Source organism: Apiospora hydei, assembly GCF_038363865.1.
Source record: "Apiospora hydei strain CBS 114990 chromosome Unknown utg000004l_segment0_segment0, whole genome shotgun sequence".
Classification (NCBI taxonomy): domain Eukaryota; kingdom Fungi; phylum Ascomycota; class Sordariomycetes; order Amphisphaeriales; family Apiosporaceae; genus Apiospora; species Apiospora hydei.
The window spans coordinates 7,307,143-7,327,977 of NW_027117363.1; the positions used below are offsets into that span (position 1 = coordinate 7,307,143).

A 20,835-nucleotide genomic window follows, 5' to 3' on the forward strand; every position below is an offset into this window, starting at 1 on the left:
ACAAACTGACCACCGCGCTGAACGATGCACTGCGCGATGTGGTGCACGATGTCGCGGACGAGGTCAAGTACAAGATCGGGTTCGCCAATTGGGACCTCTGGGGTATCGACGGCGTCAACGGCCAAATGTGCGACCCCTCCTCCTCGGGCACCTATCCAGACGACAAGCAGCCAGATTTGCTCTTCTTCAAGCCAGACACTCGCAAGTCCCTCTGGAGGTTCCCGCTCAAGAAGAAGCGATCGGCCAACGGAGACGATACAGTCATCGTAGACGTAGACGGCACCGTTGACGGCGAGGTCGTCGGCGAGTGGGATACATCCGTCCCACCCACCCAGGAGCAGCGCGAAGCCATCCGCGCGACCCTGCCGCCCCTGCCCAAGAAGGACCTCGACGCCAACGGCGTCGACCGGGCCGTCTACCGCTCCTCGCTCTGGAACTCGGCGAACCCCGCCGCCGAGGCCCTGCACGCCCTGGACGCGCGGGCGCCCGCCGCGCCGGGCTGCCCCGGCGACCCCTACCCCTACCTCCCCAACGTCGGCTGGTTCCTGCCCGACTACTTCGGCCGCATCTTCCACCCCAACGAGGCCGGGCACAACGCCATCGCCTCGTTCGCCCTCTCGAGAGCCATCGACCTGCGCGCCGAGGTGCTCGGCCTCGACCCGCAGGTCTGCACCGTCACGGACGAGTTCAAGTGCTGGCAGAAGGAAGGGCGCCGCGGGTACGCCTCGTCGGACCGCCTCAACGAGAACTACAAGAAGTACTGCGAGGGGGTCAAGGCGCCGGGCGGCGGGCAGACGGCGTGGAAGAACAGCGGCCCATTCCACGAGGGGACGCCCGACGAGCACGAGTTCGTCGTCGAGACGACCGAGCATGCCAGCGAGTTCAACAAGGACGAGTGCCTCGAGAGCATGGAGCGCATCATCAACTCGTGCGACGGCAACGACCCCGAGAACCCCATGAACTGGAAGTTCGGCGGCACGTGGAAGCGTGGCGAATACCGGTACTCGGTCAACATCAAGCGGGACAACCGCCCCTGGCCTCCCATCAAGAAGACTTACGGAAGCTGCGACGGCAGCTACCATTTCGTGTACAGTGATTACACCATCTATGGTAAGTGGCAACGTATTCCGATAACATGGTACTAGCGAACAGGATACTGACATTCCTCTCATAGGTGCTGGTTGGAGCGGTTCGGATTACGGCCAGGACACGTTGTTGCCCAAAGCAAAGGGTTGTCTGGGTGAGGGCGTTACGAAATGGAAGTTTGACTATTTCGACAAGCCCGACGACAAGGGTATGGAGTGGAAGTCCACCTTTCGCACACCCATTTTCGTGAATAACCGCTGCTTCAAGAATAACAAGGTCGCGTTTGGTGCTGGCGGGTTTACTGACGGGTGTGGCGGCTCTGGTTGGGCATAGTTAATGACTTCGATACCATGCTCGTTCGCTCCTTCGTTGTATAGATATTATCGTATCTTGAGGCCGAGACTGGTTGTAGTCGTCTCTGTGGATGAAGCTGTTTGGGTGATTGTCACGCATCGATTAAGCAAAACCTTGCCGTGAGCGTGATATAACCATGCCTCGACATGAGATCCAGGCATCGAACGGTACTGCACTATCGTCAATGAACGCTTCGTTCCTGTTGAAAAGCGGGTTTGCGCCCTCATTCCTTTCCCACTTTGTATTCTCCTACCTTCGAGTGTTCGAGAGGCGCATGCAACACCTAAATAAGTCTGGTTTCTCCTCCCCAAACTGAACACCCCTAGAGTCTCGCATTGTCGCCCGACAACCGGTGCGCGTTTATGATGATGGTCCTTAAGTGTTGGCGCTTGGGTATAAAAAACATCTTGCCGACTCGCGGCGGTCTCATGATTATGGTTTATATAAAGTATGTACATCTCCGCGATTTTGTACCGTTGATCCCATACTTTGCGCTTTCATCTCTGCGTCATATGCTGCTGTTGTGTCGTAGTAGTTTGTGGCCTGCCCAAAGTAAGTGATGATAGTCATACAATCGTTCGCCACCCCAAGCTCTTTGGGATGTTGATTCTGCAAAGCTGCGAAGATCAACCGCTTGCTGTCGCCAAAAACCAGTTCTATGTGAATGCTCTGAGCAAAGTTCTGGCGCCTTCCAATCGGTCAAGGACCTTAAAAACACCATAATTATAATCATTTAATGTGTGATGACTCGCACAGCTTGGAGTATTATTCGAAGAAGAGGCCACGCGAGACCTCCTCGATCTGAAGGCAGTCGAATAGCCGACCCAGTGCCTCGCTGGTGGCCGATTGGCCCATGATACCCATCAAAGCCGCAGGAACGCTGCTCTGGATAAACAGCTTTCTCGCCTTTACCCGAAGTTCTTCTTTCTCCTCAGTAGTGAGCTCAGCGGGCCAGGCCTTGCGCTCTTCTTCCGTCGGCAAAGAATTCTCCCGGATCTTCTTCAAATGAGCCGCAATGCCCGAGTCAGACGTGTTTGTGTCGAGGACGTTATCCTGGATCAGAGCCTGGATCGAAACCAGCGACGGATTCCCTGGGCGAACCAAAAAGGATTTCGCAGCTGTCAACAACGTCCTGCGGATGTTCCAGGCAGAAGACAAAGTATACAGCTCGTTGATGACAGCGAACAACAGCTCTACTGCCACACGCGTTTCTTGCTCTGAAAGCGGCGAGAATTCCTTCCGTGGACGCTTCACGGAGATACTAGGTTGGGAAGATTTCTCGGGATGCTGAGAGTTGAACGACCTTGTAGGAGACGAGAGGGCCGTGAAAGGAGACAAGGGGGCATCATTCAGTCTCGATTGTGTGTCGCTGCTCTGGCGCGTCTCATTAGGAGAGTCATAATCGTCGGCAATCTGATCCGGCGGAGGCGGCAATTTCATGTTGCTGAGACTCATTTCCGAAGGTGATCGCAACGCTGCCGTGCTGGACGACCGGCTATGCATTGCACTACTTGCAGCACTCAGTGACTTTCGCTCCCAGCGTTCAGCCCGCGCGGGCTGCAGGCCTTCCTGTTCCGTGTCTGCTACCGCGCTCGGTCTCCTATCCATCGGCGGCATTTTGCCCGGCTGAGTCGCGATAACAGCTGAACGCTGGCTGTCCAGACTGTCACGCGACCTCATGGGGGAAACCGCCTCCATTTTAGGAAGAGCCGACAATGACAGAGGACGCGTAGCAGGGTTGGCCCCATTTGTCTTGACCGGCGGAGGCTCTCGAGCAGCTTGAGCTGGGTTCGGCGACTTGCGTTGACCAATACCAATGTTCCCTAGAACACCGGTCACGCCCCCGACGAGTCCTTTCCCTCCGTCAAAGGCGCCCTTGGGGGCATTCTGTATCACGCCAAGCATACCTTTGCCCATCGATTCAAAGGAGAAACCACGGTTCAAGCCTTGTTTTATTTCTTGGTCCTTTTCGAGAAACTTTTTCATCGACTCGGACTCTGCCAAAGCCTTCTCGGCACAGGCAGCACGCATATATCGCTCTATGTCTCCACGGAGGGATGAGCGAGTGTGAACCTTCCAGCTAGGAAATGTTGCGTGTGCTTCAAGGAAAGCATTGGCGCCAGAGATGGTGGCGAGTCGCCGGATGCTCTCGTGAAGAACCTCGAATTGCGCATACGTTTTCATCGTCATCCAGCCTGGATGCTGTACTGCAGCAGGCTCTATCTGCACTAGATATTCCCAAGTCGGTTTGTTTCGTAGTTTGGTTGTGCCAGGTTCGTCGTGGATAGTAATGATGGCATTCACAAGAGTCAAAGGCGGCGGCGACCCATTGGTGCTCTCTTCCTCGGGGTCATCTTGACTTGGTGGAACTATCTGGTCGAAGCTAGTAAAGCGACGGTGGGCCTCAACTGCACGTTTCTGAGACGGGGAGGAATTTCGCGATGACAGATCTGCGGTTCCTGGGGTGGTTGGTGACTGAGGGAGACTTTCTCGACTAAGAGACTTCTCCGTTGCTGGTTCCGTTGGGGTTTTGCCCTGGATCGGCAATGGTTGCTGTACTGCTCGTCTCGCAGAGTCAATGACCTCCTGGTCAACGTCGAGGTCCAGTTCCTTTGCATTTTCCTTGATAGCGTCGTTCAATCGACCTGCCGTCTCAGATTCCCTTTCTCTTTCTGAAGATGTTGAGTCTCTGGCCTTGTCAGCTTGGGCAATCATCTCGTTAAGCCTCTTCATCTCCTCCATGGCCCGTTCCATCTCCTCGTCTGCCCTCGAAAGCTTTTTTCTGGTGGACTGCCTCCTTGCGGCGTTGCCGGTCCATTTCGTAGCTGTTTCTGTTGCCTTTCGAGAGACTGATACTGCCAAAATTGCCGTCTATGTCCGAGAAAGCCTTCTGGTCCTGCATGGCCTCGTCGATGGCATGGGATAGATCGGTATCGCCAGACTCTAGGAGGTAAACAATCCACCCGTTAATCCACTCCGCCTTTGAACATGTCTGAAGCGTTCCCTCGAGCACTACAGACGCAAGTATTTCCCGAAGGAAGATCCTAGCAGGGTCGCAGTCGTATGTCGGCCGGTCCAGGAAGCTCAATAGGTCTTCTGCGACCATCTTGAGCTTCCCTGCCTGTTGGTGAGTATTGAGCAAGTTCGCCAGTGGAGATTCGGTGTGGGATGCAAGGTAGCTATACATGGTATCCGAGGCGGATGACTTGTGTTCGGCAGAAACCGAGGCATAGGCTGATGTCATCTCGGAGAAGAAGACTATGATGATGGAACAAGTGTGCGTCAGGAAATCGACAAACGCATCTGCTGGCCTTTTGCGGCTCAGCTGATTCGATACAGACAGGACAAACGATGTCAACACTCTTCGTACAGAGAGAGGGAACGAGTTATCGCTTGGCACGATAGGGTTGTACCAGTAATCGATGTAATCGCGAACGACGGCGTTTACGAGCTCTTCCAGAGCCTCTCGAGTCTCGGGCTCGAAGTCATCGAAGCTCCGGACCAGTGACTGGAAGTCGGTGTCGTCATTTTGGTCCGATTGCGCCTTCGCCAATTGTGATCTGGTCTCGAACAGCCGATCTAAAATGTCGTACCCCTTCTCCCCACGGACAGCCCGTGAGACTTCGGGGTGCTTCGCTTCCCATGCAGCAAATACCACGATGCCAGAGAATGCGCCGATGACGACGAGGCCGACTTGGCCAAGCACCAGATAAGTGGCTGCGGCAAGTCCCGTGGCGACCCCTCCGAGCGTTGTGGGTGTCGCTGTCGAGAGAAAGGTAAAAATCCGGGTCATAATATCATCGTCATCCTTTTGGCAGAATCCGGCGCCACCGGTGGATTCGGATTCGAGGTCTTCGTCGTCTCGGTCGAGGCGCCGTTCATCGCATGCGCTTTCTCATTCGGGAACGTATTTGCGTCTGCAGGTAATGCGGTCGAGTCCATTCTGTGCTGCGCATCACTTGGCATCGCATTTGTAGAGGAAAACTCGTCGGGAACACCCATCGTAAGCTCTCCCTAGCCAATAGGACATGACCCCGGGTCGTGGATTGGTGTTGTAGTTGTCGTCGCCGCAATCACGCAGAAAGAAGGCTGGGTCGTCTTTTAAAGGATAGAGAAATGAAGAAGAGCGAGAGGAAGACAACCAAAACGCTGGGAAGCCGAACAGGCAAGTCTGAGCAACAAGTAAGGTCCGGAGATTTGATTCTGTGCGTGTTTCGAAGACAGGATGGGAATCGAATCGACGGTCCAAGACACAAGAGATGGGCCAATGCTACGCCAGTTACGCGGCAATCAATTAGGAAATGCGGCTATAATTACACTAGGCAAGGGGGGCAAGCATTCTGGGCGCTGTCACCCTGTGGGCTGCGTGGTTGCGGTTGCGTGGTTGCGTGGTTGCAGGGCGTCGCAGGGCGTCGCTACATGGGCCAGAAAGAAGGCTAGGAAGCGGCCAGGTCTAGGAGGTCTAGCCAGGAGAGACAGGGGAGAAGCAGGAGCCAGGGGGGAGGAGTCCGTCTGCCGTTCCTTGTCCTTGTCCTTGGGAGCTCGCAAGTTGGACAGGAGATCGAAATGGCAAAAGCCACCTCATCCCCCACCCCATGGCACAATTCCCCGATGAGATGATCCGACGGTAAAACGTGGTTTCCCCCTATTGAAACCCCCTTTCCCGAACTCGTGTTGAGAAGCGATGCAGCAAAGCCCATCTTTTGGTTTCACGATCTCGTCATCGCCCCGCGAGGGGATCTGATCTACCCGTGCCTACTGACTAAAGAGAGGGGAGGGGGGACTAGGTGGCAGGAATAGATTGGGAGGCCGTTGTTTGACACGGAGGATTGATTGATTCGACGAAGAATTGATTGCATAGCATAGTTGGTTGGACAGATGGACCCCTGATCGGATGCTGCGATGCGGATGCGATGCACTTGTTGCAGGTGCAGATTATCGCATACAACAGCTGCTTATTACATGACAATGCATCAAATTGGACTGAAAAGAAATTCGGTACCTGCCTGCAAAGGCGCCCCAATACAGCGATTGACCCATACCCAGCACGCCTAGAATCGCCTGTTTCCAAGCAACGGCCACTGCTTGTTCCCACCTTGGCTCCCCCAGTCTGCCCAGTCCTACCGAAAAGCCCCAGAAGACGCGTTAGAGCTCCGAAATCCCCACGCGTCATCCTGTCGTTCTTTCCGTAAGCCCCCACCATCAATTAATTGCGGCTCGAGTGTCCGTCCAACAACGCAACACAACACGTGCAATCCATAACAAAAACATCAACAACGGCGGCAGCAAGTAATACCAACCGTACCCTTGTTCATCTAAACAACCCCGTACTATCATCACAGCCACGCCCCGACCATGTCAGGCTACAAGACCGCCAAACGCTCGCGGCGTGACGACGACAGCGAGAGCGAGCCCGAGGTCGCAAAGCCTACCAAGACCACTAAGAAGGTCAAGACGGGCAAGAATGTGAATGAGGCCGACGGTGGAGCGGACAAGGATGCCGAGGGCAACTCGTTCTGGCCTGTAGGTTGGCAGTAATATCTAATCTGAATCAAAAAGAGATGCTAATCTGAACGTGATCCGTCCCAGCTTACTGCGACCCGTCGCGTCGCCATATCCGAGTTCAAGGGCAAGCCCCTGATTTCCGTCCGCGAGTACTACACCGACGCTGCCGGCGAGATGAAGCCCGGTAAAAAGGTACGATGACATCCAATACGTCTAGCAGTGCTTGCTTGCTTGCTCGCGCCCGACCGATCCATGATGGGCTAACGCATCGGAAGCAGGGCATCTCTCTTACTCTCGACCAATGGAATAATCTGATGAAGGCAACGGCCGATGTCAATGCTGAGTTATCAGCCAAGGGACACACTGTTACCGATCCTTCTTCTTCAAGCAGCGCGCCTGCTGCGTCCAAGTCAACCACAAAGCCCTCCAAGGACAGCGACAAGCTGAAGAAGTCGAAGAAGGCCAACATTGAAGCTACAAGCGACGAGGAAGACGAGGACGAGGAGTAGTACGATACGCCCAAACCCGCTGAAAGCGAGTCTCAAGCTGGGGAGGACAGCATGGGAGAACGAAGCGATGAGGAAGAAAAGGTTCTTGGAGAGGATGATGATACCGGGAGACCTAGAATTGGGCAGTTTTGCCCGACAAGTCGGTGCCCCTGTTGCTCAAAGTGATCCAGAAGCCATCGAGCATGCGCTATATGGTCCGGGGAGTTCCCAGGTTCAGCGCACTCGATGCACTGTGGAGAGCACATTTGAAGGAAGCTTGGCTAATGGCTCCTTGTGAGTAGAGAGGTTGTGGCGACCAGGCCCAGCAGTTTAGAGACAGAACAGTCGTTGCGAATGATACCCATATTTTCTTGCTATCTAGATTTCCTGTAGTCCGTGGTTGATCTGGGGCTTCACCTTCGCGACGCAATGGTCATATCTGGTCGGACATTGCCATAACAGGTAACGGCCTCTTTCTCTGCATATGAACAAGCACCGCTCGTATAATCTGAATGCATGGGCAGCCATAGGCGTAAAGGTTTGGCTAGACATCGGATGGCTATCAATATTTTTCTTCATTGATGCCATGTAGGTCCAGGTACCATACTCAGACGTACGTATTGAACGACCTCAGCGACTCTTCCATGGCAAGGTACAGTGTTCTTTTTGTCGATAAGTTGGAAGAGACTAAAACAGAATTCCCTCGCGTTCACAATTTATTCACCTAGTTTCAGTAATTTTTTCTTTCTTGAAAGCCTGCGTGGTGTGTACGCATATATCCCCTGGTAGCACTGCCTCAGGGGGTTGTTTCTCTTGATCCTTCTCCCAGGGCAGGCTTTGAGAGTCGTCGTGTGACCGCCACAATAGCATTTGACAATCGAGTCAGAAACAAGGGGGCTGAGTGCTGAATACCCCGGACGGAGGCTGAGCTGACCGGCGGCCGAGGAAAGCCAGGCAACAACAAACAACTCAATGGCGCGGAGCAGTCAAGCAAAGTGTGGGAAAAGAAGAAGAAAGAAAGAAAAAGAGAAAGCAAAAAGAGGCAGGTAGAGCGAAGTCTAACCGGGTCAGGGACGAAGGGATCGGACCGGCGCGCGCAAGACCGGGAACCAAAAGAGAGCACTGATCCTGCCTGTCAAAACTTGACAGAACTCAACAAAAGCCGGTGGTTCGTATTGCCGCATTTTCCGATCTGCCTACACACGTCACGAAACCTTGCCTCATCAGATGCGGCGGTGGTGGTGTCAATTTTTGGTTATAGTCGGTGTCTTTTCTCTGCTGGTCGTCCGTTGCTAGCTTTTTGGGATGGCGGCGATCAGGGGGCGGGAGTAGAGGAAGAAAAAAGGGGGGGATGCTTCGGTCTACAGTCTAAAGCGCTCACGCGCCAGCATCTGTCAAAGTATACGCAGACATTACGCAGGTTGCGGGAAGTTTAAGAAGAAGAAAGAAACAGGAATGTAGAATGGAAAGCCTCCGATCCCTCGAAGGTTTCTTTCATTATGTAGGATCAAACCCCAAAGCTGGGCGACACAGGAAGGAAGGAAGCGTCCCCCTGAGATCCCCAAACTCTCCGTTGACTGACTTGTTCTAATAAATTGGCCGCGATGCTATTTACACCAATTGCAAAACCTTAGATGTTTACCTAAAGAACAGAAAGCGCTCCCCCGGATTCTCTGCTCCATGCTTCACGCCGGGGGTGGTTGCGGCTCTGCTGGCTCCGTTGCCGCTGTCGTCACAAACTCACAAGGAACACGCGCACAGATAGAGCTTCTAGAAACGTATGCATGCAGCAGTCTATGTTGTTGATGCCTCTCGAATCAAACTCATATCTGCCACTAGATAGGATAATTTGACCGGCCACACAGGGGTTGCTCCTGGCAACATCTCAACAATTCTCGAGCAAGGGCTGGCCGATATCCTCTGCTTCATCAAGGGTATGTCTAACCTCGAGGAGGTGGTTGGAATAAAGCTTGATACTTCAATGCCCCCTGTCTACAGAGCAAGAAGTACCATCAGCGACGACAAAGTAGCTGCACAGGAACAGAGGACCTGAACCACAACTCAAGCGCTGTTCCTTGCCAGTCGACCCATGAGGCTTTCCGGTTTCCTTTCCAAAACGACCAAATTAATTCTACTCGGGGATACATACACACGTCGGAATGAGATGATTGTACTGCAGTTGCCTACTCCCGGCCACATCCAATCTCTCCAGTGGTAAAAACAAAAGGCCGCGTGGTCTTCTTTCGGCCCAGGGCGTAGTCATCGACCCTATAACCGATATATTAAACCTCGATCTAATGGTATGCCTCTATTGCCAGATCCTCAACGCCGCTCGCTGACACAAGTCGCGAGCTACAGACACCCTGTGTATATGCAACCGTGGTACCTGGCTTTCTACCCAGTACATGCAACCCCGGCGAATCTCAACGCAAAGCAATCCAGTCCCTCCATATCCCTGAATGTATCTCGTGTATCGTACAGTCGTAAATCATGCTCAGTTTCTTTGCGCACTGGGCGGCGGTTCGTCCCCCAACGTTTCCAGGCTGCCTATGCAGGATTCGGCAGCAGAAGCAGCGGGAGCAGCGGGCAGCGGCGCTGGCTTCGAGTATAGTCCGAAAACGCTTTGCTGGCCCTTCGACGCAACCTTGACGTTGCTGAACCGCGCCTCTGGCAGTCTCTTGCCAGCTCTGATGCTCTCCAAGATCCTAGATGAAAATCAGCCGCTTGGCAAGGGAGTTGAGTAGGGAGAAGGAAGGAGGAAGTCAAGCGTAGTGTGATAGACAGGTATGGGTAGGTACGCACCACTCGACACCGACAAACTTTACTGCGGCACCCCGTACCTTCTGTATCTCCTTCTGTAGCTTCGTGCCGGACAGTCCACCACCGCCCGCGGGGCGGCCTAATATGACATGTGTGACCTGCTTGCGGCCAAGACGCGATGATAGGCGGCCGCCGTGCTCCGCCAGGACGTGCTTCAGCTTGTGATCCGAAATCTGCGGGTGCGTGCTCCCGTTCACGTAAACCACAACCCCAGCGAAGAGCCGCCCCGGCCCCTGATCTTGCTGGTCCGGAGATATTTCCTTGTTCGCCTCGTCGGTTCGTCGAGCATGCTCCGCCGACCCCGACTCTGCTCCTGTCGTAGTGACATCCTTATCCGCGGTACCAGTAACGACCCCTACCCTAGGAGATGTAGATGGTGATGACGTAGACGACAACGACGATAGACTCCTCTGCATGGTCCCGGGCTTCGCCAACATGTCCGCGACTGAGCAGCGCGCCCTGGCCCGCAGCTCCGGGGGCACGACGGCCTGGAGCTTGGGATCCCAGTCCCTAGCCCCGGCGCCGACGGCATCGGACACGCGCCGCGCATCGCCGCGGAACTGCGAGTGTAGCTTCGCGTTGCGGGAGTCGCGCCAGCCAGTGCTGGCGCCCAGGCGGTTCTCGGCGCGCTGGTGGCCGGACGAGGACGAGTTCCAGGGGTCGAACGTGGCCCCGAACTGAGGTTGGGCCGCCTTGGTGGGCGATACCACCAATGATGATCTTGTTGTTGCTGCACCTCCTCCTCCTCGTCCCCCCACCCCGGCGGACGTCTTCGGCTTCACGGCAGTGCCTACCGACTGTGGTGGCATTGGCGGTGGCACCATCCCAGCACCCCTCCCATTATTATCCATGGCCGTCGGGAATACCAATTGGTTATGTGTGATAGTGGCGCTCTCCGTCTGCTTGCTTTTTTTGGGCGGGCAATGGCCGTGTATACTTGCTAATAATTGACAAGGATGCCCATAAGAGGTGGGTTTTGGCCGACTTGGCCCTACAATGCCACTCTTCCACTGCGAGCTGAGGCAAACAGACTGGGTGGGCTAGGTAACCACCATCTAAAAGTGCAGATCTGACAAACCACTGAATCGGTTTCCCTCTCCCGGAGAATTTCTTGGTTGGTGAGATTGCAAGTGTACGGCCTAAAAATGCTAGGTGCGTGCCTACCTTGAGTAGAAGCTAGAGTACATAATCAACAACGGCCAAATCGACATCCTCGAAACAAAGCGAACGGGATATTTGCTACCTAGCCTCCGCGCGGTTCAAGCGCGTCACCACGTGATGAAATGTGCATATCCCCAAGTGCATGCCATGTATGCATGCATTAAACACACATGCCTTACTTGCCTACCTACCTACTTATCCAATTGGCATCGGCTGGTGTCAGTGAAGCTGATGGCGGGCGCGAACAGACTCGTTCGCACCGTCAAATGCAAGTCACGGTCTCAGCAGCATGTACATGTAATGCGTATCTTGCAGTTACCCGTGGTAATCAATATCTCTCTTGCATGGCCACCACACACTCTGGTCTCGTGTCATGACACGTCCTGTTGCTTGTCTATACTTGATACATTGACACTTTTCTTCGAGGCTATACTGCTACATAACCATACCTTACTCAATAAGACTTACATGTCGACATGCATCTGACCTAGACAATATTCGAATCCGCCCCACGCAGCAAGCGAAAACAAAAAGCGTTGAGCATGGCTATGGCTGGATTCGAGCTCCGCCTCTCGGGGCATTGGCAGTCGAGTGAATTGGAACACGAATAAGAGCAGCGTGGCAAATCATCATCAATCCAAATGTCCCTCTCCTCTCTGGATAGAGCAGCGCCGGCGTTCGAGACTCTCGGCCTTTGCCCTCGCCCATATTTTTTCCAACGTGCGAGAGAGAGGGAGTGGAAGCTCCAGCCGAGGGTCCAATCGGGTATCCGAGAATGAATCCATCTACTCGCAGCATGTGCTTGCTTGCTTGCCATTATTGCCTGCCCCGGCTGCCCGGCCGGCCTGCCCACACTTAGAGCAACATCTGACATATGCTGCGATGATTAAGTAAATAAGCTATAGGTAATATATTTAATATGTGTATGTATTTTCTGGCAGTATAGCGCGGCTTACGGGGGAAGGGGGCTTAATAAGATGTGAGACAGGATCGCACACCAAGCGACTGTCCTTTCGAATCATTTCTGTCTTTCTTACGCTATGGGTGTGTATATCTGAGGGTGGGATGGAAGTCTTATGTAAGACAGCTTGCAACCCAGACACCGACGGCCACATCATTCAATGAGTGGATTGTAGACTGTGGATTTTGAGGGACGACTTGCCAATTGATTTGTTTGCTTGCTTGCTTACCGGAACGAAACGGCTCCCAGCCATGCCCTCCACCATCACCACTTCACTTGCCTGTAGGAATCGAAGCTACTGTGGCATCTTACATACAGGCTAGCTAGCTTGGTGGTGAGGTAGATACCGCACTGCGCTGCACCCACGGATGATCGATAGCGACAGCAGCATGTAGGCGTGTATGTATGCACAGTACAGTAAGTGGCAGTGGTAGTAGTAGTGGCGGTAGGATGTATGTAGGCATGGCCACTTGCTGCAGGCCTTCTATTTCTGGGCTGCTCCCTCCCCGCTCCTCCCACACACACCTACATACATACATACACACATACACACATACATACCATACCATCCCACTTTCCACCTCCCCGCATTGCATCTCGTTACGGCGGTCGTCTGCTTCTGCAGAAGGGGGCGTGCTGCTGTCATTCCTTTATGGCTCCCCTCCCCGGAAACTGTGGGATCCCGTCGACCTAGAACATCAGACAAGCAGCATGATGTCTTTGTTGTTGTGACTTGCATCATTTGCATTCGGCGCTGAGGGAGAAGAGGGGAGAAGACAGATGTTGCCGTCACCGTCTCTAACCTGACCTCCTATTCTCTCCCTCCAATCAACTGAACCTGCCAAGGTTTGAATCGTGTGGTAGACGTGTCAATCATCAAATCATTCGTGGGGGGCTCGTAACCCAGACAGACAGAAACACAGCAAGCAAGCAAGACAATTGCTACCTAGACAGACAGACAGACAGCCAGACACACACACCCGCACATGCTGCTCCTCTGCTCGACCGAGATCTCTGCCCCTATTGCCTGGCACATCATCTCATTCCCCCATGCAAGTGGTGCTGTACTGGGCGTTGAGGCGAGACTAGACTCCCTGCCCTGTTGACGAGTGCTTGTGCAGAACCTGCTGCTGCTGCTGCTCCTGCTGCCGCTCGCTGCTTGCTTGACGGCTTGCTTGCAGCACCCGCACGTACTTCTGCACCCTTCGTGCTTCTGTATATCCCACTTCGTTGCATAGGGCAATATATTCATAGACATACATCTACATGCAAGCGCAATACATGATTGTGGACACATCCAAGACCAAGACCTGGCCCGGTCTACCTACATACCTACATACATACATACACGGACATGGGGGAGAGAGCAGCGCGCGTGCAGGTCATCCCGTCATCCCATCCTGTGTCTGGGAACTGGATCGTTCCGCATAGCACATGGATCGGGGAGAGCCTTCCTGCGGGCTGTAGGTATAACAGGCCGTATTATGATTATGCAAGCAGGGCAAGCCCGCGCCAGGGAAGAGGACAAGCAGCAACGCAGGGCCAGCCAGGCAGGGCAGAGAGAGGGAGGAGGGGGAGCTGGCATCGACCAGGCGTTCATGCAAGATGGGTATCGTCCATGTCCATGCTGCTGCTGTGGGCGACATGTCCCCATCTAGGTTAATTGCCGTCCTGGCAGGCCGGCCGAGCGAGGGCGAGGGGGGAGGGATGGCAAGTTAGGGAAACAATGCGTGCGCGAGCGCGCTTCAGGGCATCTCGTCGAGGGGTGGTCCCCTTTCGCCTCTCGGTCTCTTTTCTACATACAGGAAACAACTGATCTCCCCGGGTCCCGCCTTGCTGGTCCGCACGGCTGCATTCCCGCGCTCTGCCTGGGTAGGTAAGCATAAGCACTGTACTATTGTTTTGTATGTAGTAGCAGCGGTAGTAATAGCAGCAATAGCCATAGCAATAACGGCAGCAGCAGCAGCAGCAGTAGTATTCGGGTAGTCGGGGGCCGCGCAGGCCTCCTCCTCCAGGCTCCTCCTCCAGGCTCCTCCTCCTCCCTCAGGGCCTTGCAAAATGGGCGTGTGCGTCTTTTTTGACCAGCATTGCAATCCCTCCATCGCCACTTTTATTTTCAAGTTCCCCGAACGGGAGCTTGTTTCCCACTCATGCAAGGCGCGACTGGGATCATCAATTCTAGCAATCTCTTTACCTAACCTGAAGTCATTCCCGATCTGTCGTGGGGTGGGATTCGCGAAATAAGAAAAGGGCAGCCAAGCACGCACCAAAGCGACAAGGCAGAGCGACAAGGCCCGAAAAAGAGGGACCTCGGAGAGGGCCTGGAAGGCCGATGGACATTGACATTTCGCTATTAGCTCGAAAGCGGCAACCAAGTCATACAAACTCCCTCCCCTCCCTTCCCAGCATTGCATCCCGGCCGGGCCCCCAGGATTCAAATCACAAGTGATTGTCGCGGGTCGTTAGAGTTTTAGCAGCGACGGGATTGTATGAGGCCTACTCCGGCTTCCACAATACCCAACAATACAATACCAGGGTAAATTGATTCAATAGTGTCTCTCCCTGCTGCGCGCGCGTGCTTGTTTCCGAGGTCGTTGCAAGGGGTAGCTGATTGATGCTTGGGCGATGCCGATACCGAGTTCGAGTCCAGACCCAAGCCCTTTAATTAAAAGCCATACACGGCTCCTCATCATTTGAGGTCTTACAGACAGGCATCAGGCAAAGATTGCCCACCTCTACAGTACGCGAATGCAGTATGCGAATCATAGTTGCTTCTGCTTGCTGCTTGATTGCTGCCAGGGTGGTTGGGACGGACGGGGGTTAGGAGGGTGGCTGTGTGGTGGCCGGTCAAAGGGGACCTTGACTGACTGACTGACTGGCTGACTGACTTGATGCTGGTACTGGTGCTGGTACTGGTGCTGGTGCTGGTGTTGGCGCTCGCGCTCTCGCTGGCTGATGAAGGGTCAAAGGGCGTGTGGGGTTTGTTTCTTTTCCCTGGCAGCCAGCCAGCCAGCCCAGCAAGAATTACAGTGCGCTTCGTTCCGCCCACGCTTTTGTCGGCACACGACACAAGTATTCGACCGCTTCCATCATGCAACGGCGCGTTTTGCTGGCCCATGTGGTGGGCCAGGTGGTGCGGCTTTTTGCTCAATCGAGTTTCGACTTTGGGCCTAGGTTCCTGTTAGTTGGATGTGAATGCCGGCATGCTTTAGCTGCTATCGAGCACTATGCTCACGTTAACGGCGAATCTTTGCCCTGTTCAAATAATGCATAGGCGACTAGAGATGTAAGTGCGGCTATGTAGTTGTATCGCCCTAGCCGCGCATTAGACAGACGCAACTAGCGGCACCTGACATGGCACACAGATGTAAGATTCATCTACGTCAAAAATCCCCGCCAGGGAGCCCCAAAGAGGACCTCTCGCGAGTGGATTGTCAATGTTCGCTCTACCGCTGCAGCAGCAAGCAGACAGACACGCGAGAGGACGGTGCCGCCAGGACCAGGACCTCCTCCGTGTCATCCCGGTCCGCGATCAGGGCCACGATCGTAGCACGAGGATACATGCTACGCACCCACTTGGTAGATTAAACTCAACAGGAGGAGACCGACTCGTGAAGATCTGTGTAAAAAACCGTACGAGTTCGTAGGCAGGTAGGTAGCAAAGAGAATTGCTCCCACCCAGAACGACCTGCATTCTGTGTGTGTGTGTGTGTGTGGAAGTACTCGCCCGTCAGCAACAGGGGCCCTTGAAGCCTAGGATCGTACGCATGCCAGATCCCCGACCCCATCAGAGGCGTGTGTGGGAAGATACGTATTCAACCAACCCACACGACACCCAGTACAGTATGTAGGTACCTACCTGGTTCGGCGGGCGTGGTACGCGCTCATTCGAGAGGGATCAGGCGATTTCCCTCCTCACTTGGCAAGGACCAGACAAGGCAGGAGGAGGGATCAAGTCGAGAGCCCAATCCAGTCCAATATGGCATGGCATTGTACACATGTACATACATACTAATACCCAGACAGCGTTGTACCGTAGTCGTCGAAAAGCAGACCCCGTAATGTTCGGAATGACTCTCGGCCGTCCAATGAATACCGGGTAGGGGTTCTTTCATCGTTGCGGGACCGGAAGACTCGAGGTGGACGTTTGCTTGCCTCTTTTTTTTTACCCTCTTTCTCCCCAGCCTCTCCAGCCACCGAAGCGAAAGAGCGACGGAAACAAGTCACAGAAGCCAGGAAATAAAGAAGAGAGTTTCCGCTTGCTGTCTTAGTTGTCTCTCGGGCGCCAAGCGGCTCGGACGAATGAGACAATTGGACAAGTTCTTGCTTTGCTTGTCATGTTCAACCTTATGAAAGACCATGGCGAAAGTCACAACCAACGACTGACGATCATCGGGACGCGGCGGACAGTACATCAGCCATGTATGTACCTAGATTTCATACCCTCGCATCGCATTGGGAGCGAGAGAGAGGGCCAAGAGTCAAGACAGGGATGCCAGGCGAGAGTGAGGATTGATGAGGACGCGCACGAGAGAGATGGAGAGGGAGAGAGAGAGGAAGAAGAATACCAGCGGTACCGTAAACGAATCGATGTACATGCAGCCGATAGAAGGTACTTGGCGGGCGGGGACTAGGCTGCTAGGCAGGCCTGAGGGTGTTTCGTTAGCGAGCAAGTAGCGGTGAGAACCCCACCTAAGGAAGCTTGGACCCAACCTATTTCGCTGGGCCTATCACACCGTCGCACATTGTACTACTTTTCCTTCTTACCCTCCCCTCCCTCCGCAGTCCAGTTGTTATTGTCCACTGCTGCTTGCTAGTTGTTCGACTGGTTGTGCGAGGGTTCAGATACCATACCGACAACACAGAAGAACGTGTTGGCGTTTCGCGACCACAGTGTGCCATACACGGAGTTGAGCCGTGAGCTCGAGTAACTAATCATCTTTCTTTCTTTCTCGTATCTAATGTAGTAGTAGTAGTATTCGTTTTCTTATACTAGGCCACTACGCTGCATGCGAATATGTATATGTAGTTATTCCTTTTCTGCCACCCCCTTTCCCCTACATGCCAGTTGACGTACAAGATGAATGAATGCAAAAAGTTGAGACGCCCCACGCGATGCCTACCTATCAATACAGTAAAAGAGAGGTGGCCAGGTCGAGTATAGAAGGCTGCTGAGAGTTTGCTTTGCCACCCAGGTTTCTATACTGCTGCCCCATGCATGGCCGCTACGTCATACTGCCTATGTGGCCCGTTTAGAGGGGGCCGCTTTGTACTGTAGAGCTTCTCAGCAGTGGGATTTTCGTTGCTGATTTCATTTCCCACTCTCAATAGTGATGTCAATAATAGTACTATGTATGTGTGTATGGTGAGAGTCCAAGGTTGTGTGCGATTGGCTCAATGCTCCGGAACGCGTGTGAGTATGTGGTATGAGTTTTGGTCGTCGACGACAATAACAACAACAATAACACAACCATTTTAGAGTCTTCTTTAAACCAGTCGGATCGTCATGGTAGACTGTAGAGAGTGAGGAGGATGTCGCGCATTCATTCCATTCCAGAGCCCATCCACGTTCCGCCCTCCAATTGGGCCAAGATTCTCTTTCTCTCGGTCCACAATCTAATGGATGGTGCCGTCGCCTACCAAAGTCAATTGGACGTACGTACGAATAATAAAGCAGCTCTGGCGCGCCACGGAGTAGCAGCAGTCGCACTTGGTAGGAGTCGAGATTCCTTTGCTGCACCCCTCATCATCCAAATCATCATCATCATTATCATCATCATCGTCGTCATATGAAATTTCGCGATCCCACGCTGCCGGACAGTTTATAGCACTGTATGGGATGGATGTATAGGCTGGCTGCTGAGGCCCTGAGGGAGTGGTCCTTCCTCACCCGGTTAAGATAGATGCAGATACGTAACCCCCCGCCAGGTGTGTGTGTGTGTGTGTCTACTTGCATGTAAGCCCACACTGCCGCGTGGGTGTGGGTTTATCCTCTAGCACGGAAAACGGTCCGCGTCTGCAGGAAGGACTTGGCAGAGTCAGGACACGATAGGTCGGATAGACATATCAACTAAACCCTAGCTGGAAGCGGGTGCTCCATTCGACGACGATGCCTTTGCTGGCCCGCCGCCAGATACCAGTGAACTCGTCTAATATAGCGTACGATGAACCAAAAGCATAGAAGCCCTGCGAGACTTCTTCTAGCGCGCCTGGTCCAAGTCATGAAGTGGCTTGGCCGAGCCGAGAGAAGAGACGCACGTTGACGGCTGAACCTATTGGACTCTTGCGACCTACTACCACTCGAAAAGCAGCCTCCCAGGCGCGCTGCGGGATTGAAGATCATTGAGGGGGAACTGAACGGGCAGGACAGGATCGGACTTCAGAGTTTCGGCCTTTTTTTCTCCACTGCTGGCTTATGCTTTGCTAACTGTCACCTAAAGGAAGAAAAATCTCCTAGCCCCTAACTCTAGCAAAAGACTTGTTGATTGTGCCTTGCCTGTTCAAGAGCAAGTGTGGTAGGTGTCGACGTGGGTCTTTCTCATTGGCCGTAAACAGAATATTTCGATGGGACTGCGCGAGTACTTGTAGGGTCGGCACTGTACGGACCTGCAAATGGAGGTGCCAGCCAGGATGGCACGGGTAAGCTGATAAGCGCTACCTACATGCGTTAGTCGGCTGCAGTACCTCCAGCATTACATTACCTTCGATGCTCTCTTGTCTATCACCATACGACCGTGTAAGGTACGTACGTCGATATAGACCGGCCAGGTATCCGTCCTATGGCAGGCAATAAATGAAATACGTAAGAAGGGCACGGCAAGGGTCTGTAAGCACTTGGGAGAGATTCTGACGAGTCGGAACCCTGAGACCAAGTACCGAGGTGGCCGTGTACGACATTCAACCCCCTTCTCGAGCCGCCTCTCCGGCCACATCTAATGATCGGTACCTCTCACGCGGCGGTGGGATGCGCACAAGTTCGAGTAGACGGCACTGCTTGCTTTTCCCGGGATGCCTCCTCGAATAACTCGCCAATGAGAATAGGCAGAAATAGCCACTGTCGTTGTAACGGACAAGGGGATCTAAACCGGCCAAGGAACCAACTCCCATGTCCCTGGGACGGTGAGAGGCTATCTATCCCAGGCCTGGCTGGAAGCTCATTCTCATGGCAATTAATTATCGAATGCCCCTCCCTGGGAAGGAATGTCAGGACGGCAGCAGCCCGATGAAACGCCCCGAGGGCACGAGCCATGGACGCCTAGTGAGAGAGCCATTTGCCAAATATTGGAGTTCACCATGGGGGTTATGCATGGGGCAAAGAGATTGCTGATTGGCCAGACGCACGATTTGCATAGCCGCTGCCCGCTGTGCGTTAGGCCGCCGCTGGCTCATGCAAGTGCTCAAGCCCGTTGAACGGGGTCCCCTGTACTCCGTATGGGTGGTGTGTTTGTGAAGTAAGAACTCGGGAAGGAAACAATAATATCAATGCGCTTGAAGGATGATACTGTCGATCTTTGGAGGCTGCGATGAATTTCAGCTGACTTGTAGTGATCCAATCGAACCCCCTCCAGCGAAGGGGCCTTGCCACGTCGAGAAGGCGACAGGCGAGGATGAAGTGAGGTGGGAAGTATACGAGACCGGATGTTGTTGCACGTGCGGTGAATTGCGTACGACAGAGTTGGTATGTTTTAGCTCCCGTCTACGGTGTCGAGATGCTCACCGTGGTCGTGTACTGGCTGGCTAGCTGATACTCCCGTAACGGGCACTGATTGCATCTCTCATCTTGAGCGGTCTGCTCTCGGCTCCGAGGCATTCTACCAATTAGTAGGCCTAGTGAGGTAGAAAAAGAATCACTTCTGAGACCTATGGCTTGGATAACCAACCATCAACCTACCCCATGGCCGGCCCACCGGGAAGAGCGGAACAATGAGTACGCTCTGGCCAACAAGCAATGGCTGGGACCGGTGACCGGATCCCTATCACCACAAATTTGCTGAGCAATTGAGGCTCTTTCTAATATTGTAGGTTGACCTCGATTATCAGTGTGGCGCCACCCAGGCCAGGGAACGGTTGTATGTATATTCGCCGAAGTGCATAGTGCCGCGCGAGACAGCATTACCCAGCCCGCAACAATTGTGTTCTTTCATAGTGCGGGAGGAAGAGCGCTTAGTTGCGCTTTTCTTTTCTTCTTCTCTCCCTTTCCTTGCCCACGGAAAGCGAATGGTCTTTCTATGCCGCAATAGACGGTGGAGGCCACAGCTCCCTGCCGATGGTGCTCCGGAATGGACCGGGCAAACGGGCAGTGCTGGCTCCGCAAGCTGGCAGGCCCCTGTTCTCGAATATGATGGTTGAACTCCCTCCGAAGTGAGACAGAAAAACCCCTGAAGAGGTACGAATCTGGATCAGTCCAGCGATCGACAACCATGTGGCTCACCGCGATCAATTAGGCTTTGGTTAGTCCGT

General features: G+C 53.7%; 4 protein-coding genes across 4 annotated transcripts; 2 read left to right on the top strand and 2 right to left on the bottom strand.

Annotated features, from left to right (window-relative positions):
- Positions 1-125: 125 nt before the first annotated feature.
- Positions 126-1,419, top strand: PG997_004824 (SGNH hydrolase-type esterase domain-containing protein; the record flags this gene model as incomplete). Its single annotated transcript, XM_066809139.1, has 2 exons — positions 126-1,110; positions 1,175-1,419. The coding sequence occupies 2 exons, from the start codon at positions 126-128 to the stop codon at positions 1,417-1,419; spliced, it is 1,230 nt and encodes a 409-aa protein (XP_066672757.1).
- Positions 1,420-2,205: 786 nt separating this feature from the next.
- Positions 2,206-5,233, bottom strand: PG997_004825 (uncharacterized protein; the record flags this gene model as incomplete). Its single annotated transcript, XM_066809140.1, has 2 exons — positions 2,206-4,202; positions 4,297-5,233. The coding sequence occupies 2 exons, from the start codon at positions 5,231-5,233 to the stop codon at positions 2,206-2,208; spliced, it is 2,934 nt and encodes a 977-aa protein (XP_066672758.1).
- Positions 5,234-6,795: 1,562 nt separating this feature from the next.
- Positions 6,796-7,454, top strand: PG997_004826 (transcriptional Coactivator p15; the record flags this gene model as incomplete). The annotated part of the gene is made up of 3 exons (XM_066809141.1): positions 6,796-6,963; positions 7,030-7,137; positions 7,224-7,454. The coding sequence occupies 3 exons, from the start codon at positions 6,796-6,798 to the stop codon at positions 7,452-7,454; spliced, it is 507 nt and encodes a 168-aa protein (XP_066672759.1).
- A 2,473-nt stretch (positions 7,455-9,927) lies between these two features.
- On the bottom strand, positions 9,928-11,104 carry PG997_004827 (BRCA1 C Terminus domain-containing protein; the record flags this gene model as incomplete). Its single annotated transcript, XM_066809142.1, has 2 exons — positions 9,928-10,138; positions 10,236-11,104. The coding sequence occupies 2 exons, from the start codon at positions 11,102-11,104 to the stop codon at positions 9,928-9,930; spliced, it is 1,080 nt and encodes a 359-aa protein (XP_066672760.1).
- Positions 11,105-20,835: the final 9,731 nt, after the last annotated feature.